This window comes from Elephantulus edwardii, unplaced genomic scaffold (genome assembly GCF_000299155.1).
Source record: "Elephantulus edwardii isolate Elephantulus edwardi_28Jun2011 unplaced genomic scaffold, EleEdw1.0 scaffold00015, whole genome shotgun sequence".
Lineage (NCBI taxonomy): Eukaryota > Metazoa > Chordata > Mammalia > Macroscelidea > Macroscelididae > Elephantulus > Elephantulus edwardii.
The window spans coordinates 7,151,388-7,157,546 of record NW_006399765.1 but is presented as its reverse complement, the minus strand read 5'-3'; the positions used below and the strand labels follow the sequence as shown (position 1 = coordinate 7,157,546).

Genomic DNA, 6,159 nt, shown 5'->3' with positions numbered 1-6,159 from the left:
GGAGGAAGCTGCTAAATCCAGAAAATGAATCCAGTGAACAGTGAGAGTGAGAGGTGAGTCAGGAAATTGGAAGGCAAGAGTATTGTGCTTATAAAAGAGGCAACTTTTGACCTTGGCTGTAGAGGTTTCACAGATCTGGGTGGGGGTGGAGGGCATACAGCCTGTGGTGAGGAAATGCACACAAAGAAGTGAGCCAAATGCGAAAAAGTTAGGATAGGAAGAAGATGTGACAAGACAGCAAGCATCTGGTGGATGAGGAAGTGGGAGAAATGCTTGCAAGATCTTAACGTGGCTAATTAAAACAATTCTTTTAAAAACGGGGGTGGGGAAGATTGTGAATTGTTCAATGATTTAAACATATGTTTAAACAAACATGTAAAGTTTGGTTACTTGAGGGGCTGGGGGAAGGGAAAAAGTTGGGGGAGGGGAGATGTGCTGGATACCTGACTTACTGCAGCTGTCCTGAACGTGGTAGCTACCACTGGCCCATTTTTACAGACAAGGGAAATGAGGCTCGGGGAAGTGAACTGCTGGGATTCCAGTTCCACTCGGTTTTGACGTCGGATTCTCCCGCTAAAGCAATGAAAGAACGTTCCCGGGCTCGTTCTCCAAGCCTCTCTCCTCGTGCTCTCTCAGGACTCGGTAATTGAGGATAAATCAGCACTTATAGCTAGCTTTTCGGTCTGAGGACGATGTCCGTCACAGCCCCGCCCCCGCACATTAGGTTCCGCCCCAGGCAGTAGAGCCCCTAACGGAATCATGAATATGCAAATAAGAAGATATTTAAAGGCGCCGCTACCTCGCACAGCTCCCTGCCGGCTGTATCCCGCTCAGTGCTTCTCCTCTGCTTAAGGCCTGGCCCCTTTCGCTCTTGCCCCTCACTCCGTGCCGAAGTGCCAACATGTCGGACAAACTGCCCTACAAAGTCGGTGAGTTCCAGACATTTAGCTTGCTGCGTGTTGTACGTGCTCGCTGGCGGTCCTGTATCGAGTAGCAGCAGTCATTGGGCTGGCCCGGGGCGCTCTGGACTCCCTTGAATCGCAAACTCGGCACGATTCTGGTCACGCGAAGCCCCCTGGGGCTTGGAGTCCTCACGCCGCCTTAAGCGGGTCTCTGGGGGCTCGCCGTGGACTACAAATCCCGGCGTGCCTCACGAGGCCCAGTGCTGGCGCGCGAGCTGCGGAGCCGTGGACGGGTAACGTGCTCCGGAGCCAGCCCGGGCCGCCGGGAGACCCACACCTGGCCGTGCTTGGGACGGTCGGGGCCTCCTGGGACCTACCCTAGGGATCCCAGATTCAGCCTCTGGGTTCAGACAGGACCCTGGTCTTACTGGGAGAGTTGCTTACCTTTTTCTGGGCCTTTGGCAGGTGGCAGGAAAGTGAAGGCTCTGAGGGCCACATGAGCCGAGGCCTTTCAGTGTGAGCCAGCACAGTTCACCAGCCACCCACCTGGCCAACAGGTGCAGAAGATTCCAGAGGGGAAGGGATCAGAGTGGCTGGGAAAATTCTGCTCTCCCACTGATTGAAGGCTTATATACGGAAAGCTAACGTTTATTGAGCATTTACTGTAAGGTTGGCACACCCTTTTGGATCAATTTAGCCTTGTGGCTCTTTGGAACATGCTGTTCTTATTTTACCAATGTGTATACAGAGATGGCCTAGTGGTAAAAGGCTGCGCTGCAATCCCAAAGGCTGGAATCCACCAGTTGCTTCGCTGGAGAAGGTTGGCAGTCACCTCCCTATCCTGTGATTTATTTCTTCTGAAACTCATAGCTGGAGGATCAGGTTACGAAGGCACACAAACAACCAACATACAGAGTTTTCGAGGAATAAAGTTACAGATGTGTATACTATGATACAGAGAATAAAGTTGCATGCAAGAGTAGAGCAGAATCTGAAAGCAGTCCCGTTCGGCCTCAGTTTTACTAATACATTTTAAGAGGAGGGGGGAAATCCCTAACCTACACACGTTCCCACTCAGACTGCCTAGGAGGGGCAGTGTGTGATTTGTGGAACATTAACTGTATCTGGTTGCCATGTTTGGATTACATATGCAGTCTTTGAGGTGGACATTATTATCCCTTTATGCCGAGAAAGAGATGTGACTTGCCACAAAGATACAAAGGTTTATCAAAATAGGTCATCAAGTAGCTGTGAGAGTAGAATGTTGTCCCCATGATTTGGATACTGAAACTGAGGCCCAGAAAGATTAAGTTAAGGTCATTTGAGTGGCATGGCTAGAATAGGTGACTAGTCATACTGTGGAGAACTTAATGAGTTAGGGTTGGGAGAGTTGAGTTATTGGTAGAAGGTTCCTGAAGCTGCATTTGGAAATAGGCTTGACTGGGAGGTGCAACATATGCTACATATGGCATCTTCTTTAATCCTCAAGTCACTTAGCAAGGTAGGGAGGTTTACCTCCCCTTTATATATAACAAAACTGAAGCTTAGAGAGGGTTTTGCTTATAGACTTTGGAGTACTAACACTTCCACCACCCTGGAGTTAAGGGTACCACAAAAAACTCTGAATAAAGCATCCAGAAAGTCAATGAAGGATTTATTTTTAGATTCACATACTCATTGTCTCCTGTAGCTGGCCTCCTTCCTGGGGGCTTCTGGCTTTAGCCCCACCTGGCCACCAGTCACTGATTAGCTATGAGACCTGGTGCAAACCCTTCCCAGTTGGTAAATGCTGGAGGTGAGACTAGCATCCGATTTGGTTTTTGGTTTTTATTTATTTTTCTGCCTCTGCTTCATGCCAGCCCACTTTTTCTAAGTTCAACCTAACAGATATGATCAATAAACATTTGCTGACCCCTCATTGCTGGCCTCATCTGAGTCCAGCTTGAATTTCTGGCAGTTTCCCATCAATATACTGATGCAGTAAATTTTTTTTTTCTACAGTCATTTAAAAATAATCTTCAGCAAGATTTTACTTGTGTCTGATATTGTTTGATAGTTTCTGCATTCTGTTCGGTCACTTGCTTTTTGTTTTTGTGTTGTTTTTTTTTAAATAGCCCCCTTTTCCAAATGGGGGTAGGTAGATTATTGAAAATTAAACAACACAAAAGATTGATATCATTAGTGCGCTGAAATGGATTGCAATTTGCCCTATTGAATCAGTCAATCATATAATCTACTATACCATTAAAAGAAGAGGCAGCATCATATTCATCAAGAAGAATTATTTCAAGAGCTATTTGAAGTACAGTACTGTCAGTGATACAATAGGATACATACGCACCTTCAGGGATTGGTGGAAAATACCAGTTGAATTGTTTTAGCAAACGAATGCAGCCCTGGATGTGCTCACTTAACACGTTGCTGCACACTTAAATTGACGACCGTGCTTAGAAACACATTTTTTTACCATCATTTGCGGCAATGTGTTAATGTACCAAGAAATTTGGAAGATCACCGATCTGGAATAGATCCATATTTGTGCCCATTTGGGGAAAAAAAATAGATCCAGCAGAATGTGGAAACAGTATCACACACAAGTAAAATCTTGCTGAAGATAGTTTTCAAATGGCTGGAGCAGTTGACAGGAACTGCTAGAAATTAAAGTTGAATTCAGAAGAGGCTATGAAATGAAGTACATCATTGCTAAAGCCGGGTCCGTTGGCTGAAAGCAGAGAATACCATAAAGATGTTTACTTGTATTTTATTGACTATGCAAAGGCATTTGACTATGTAGATCATAACAAATTATGGCTAACATTGAGAAGAACTTACTTTAGCTTCTGAGGAATGTGTACATAGACCAAGGGACAACCATTCATACAGAGCAAAGGGATATTAACTACATAGTTTAAAATCAAGAAAAGTATCTCTCAGATTTGTATCCTTTCATGATACCTGTTCATTCTGTATGCTGAGCAAATAATCCAAGAAATCAAATGGTATGAATAAAAATGTAGCATCAGGATTGGAGGGAGACTCAGCAACAACTTGTATTATGCAGATGATACAAATGCGTATAGAAAATGAAGATTTGAAGGACTTGTTGATGAAGGTTAAAGACTGTAGTCTTCAGTATATATTATACCTTAGCATAAAGAAAATACAACCTTACTTGTTGAAACTGAGATGCACTTGAAGCATTTATGGCAGAAGGGCAAGGACTTCAGTCTTTAATATGAATTGAAGTTCAACATCAAGAAAACAAAGATTCTCACCACCTAGCCAAATGGCAGCATTATAATAGATGGAGAAAAGATTGAGACTGTTAACAATTTAATCTTGCTTGGATTCACAATCAACACTTGGCACTAGCAGTCAGGAACTCAAAAGAGGAGTGTCATCCAGGTCGCCTCCCTCCCCACAGGACTGGTGAGGAGCAGGGCCTCAGATGGCAAGAACTACACCTCCATCCTCTATGGCAGTGGCCCAGGCTACCCGAAGGGCAATGTCCAGCCTGATGTGAAACCGAGATCACGGACCACTCCTAACAGCAGCAGGCAGCAGTGCCCCTGAGCTCTGAGACTCACGGTGAGGACGTGGCTGTGTTCAAGATTGCGGTCCGCAGGCGCACCTGCTGCACAGCGTGCAGGAATAGACGTACGTGGTGCACTTCATGGCCTTCACTGCCTGCCTGGAGACATACACGATTTGCGGCTTGGCATCTCCTGGCGTCGCAGCCTCTGCTCCAGGCCCCTCGCACTTGCTGGTGGTGGTGGTGGTGCTGCTGCTGATATGCGTGGTGCCCTACTCCCCTGTCTGTGCTCCGCCACCAAAGACCCCAGACCCCTACTTCCTGCACGTGCCCCCCATGATCTGGAGCCTGGGACGCCCTACTTGAGAGCTGCCACCGTGATGTCCCTCCATCCCTGGGGCTACTACATGTCCTCCCTCTGCAGGACTGCAGGACATGACCACTTCCCCCTTTCTGAGTGCTGCTCCCATACGCCCCAGCTCTACTCCGGGAGGCCCTACACCCTACTGCAGTCCAGGAAAGGGGGTGGTGGCTCCCCAGCAGGCCCAGGTGCCACCAGGCTGGAGGCCTTGACCTGTGACACTGCCCCAAGGACCTCACCCCCAGAGGAGCACACAGGCACGTGGGTATTCCACCCAGAAGCCAGTGGGTGCTGGCAAAGCAGCCCTGAACCCCAAGGGCACTCTTCTGTCCTGGACATTGGGAAAGATGGCTGGGACTGAGAAATGGATTGAAAAACTCACAGAAATCGAGTTAAATCTGCCTGTAGCCAATTGCCTGGTTTAACGGTGAGGGTTGCTCACTCTTGTGACTAAAAACCACTGAAATATAAAAAGGACAGGCAACCTTCCTGCCATGTGATCCGTAAATAGAAATTATAAACAACAAAAAACCCTCAAAAGACAAGTTGCTCCCATATTTCATCTCTGAAATAGTTGGAAGCAGACTAACTTAGTCAATTTGACTATTCTTTTTATCCAGAAACTATTTATGGAGAAAGTCCCCTCCAATTCTTACTCCTAGAGTGTTTGGTAGGAGCTAAGCCTTCTAATTTGGTCTCAGACCTCATCTCAAACTTAGTGTATCTCATTTTCTAGGGGGAGATTTATGAGCATGCCAGCAAACTTAAGGAAGTTTGCAAATTCTGACTTTAGGATTGACTTTGGAACGGACCACTGAGGTGGGAGAGGGAGGAGGTGAGATTAAAAGACTGAAAATAGTAAAAATTGAGACTTTTAGATTGGTAGGTAGAGGCTAAAACATAATCATTATAACTAAAAATGTCTAAACCAGAAGATAGATAGATATGAAAGCCGAGTGAGCATGAGAACTGAGCCCTACAATTCATCAGTTTCCTACTAGTTAGTTATATGTGAGCCTTGCCTGGGCAGGTTTCTCTTTGTGGAGAGCAGAGAACACCCACTTCTTGCAGGCAGGCCCGCTGGTACTTAAAAAGTAAGGGAAGAGCGGAACTGAGTATGCCAGTGTATTCCTCTCAAGCCACTCCAAAGCCCCTGGGGCAGAGAGAAGCCAAAGAGTGTTACACTGATGAGCTTCTTCCAGGTGGAAAGAAATGTTAGGTGTGAGGAAGAACCATGTTTATTTCTTTAAGGAGGTCAGGGAACTTAGAATCTGAGGTTTTAGGTATCTACAGATGTTGACATCATCAAGAATGATGACTTAGAGAAGAAGATGGATAGTCAGGAGCTAAAAATCTTTTTTTTT

The 6,159-nt window shown here is 46.1% G+C and overlaps 1 protein-coding gene across 1 annotated transcript in view; it reads left to right on the top strand.

The window, feature by feature from the left end:
• Positions 1–901: 901 nt before the first annotated feature.
• The window catches only part of AHCY (adenosylhomocysteinase), a 19,898-nt gene continuing 14,640 nt past the window's right edge, over positions 902–6,159 (top strand). Inside the window, exon 1 of the mRNA XM_006881458.1 lies at positions 902–929. Coding sequence (XP_006881520.1) covers positions 902–929 — 28 coding nt within the window. The remainder of the gene's footprint in view (positions 930–6,159) is intronic.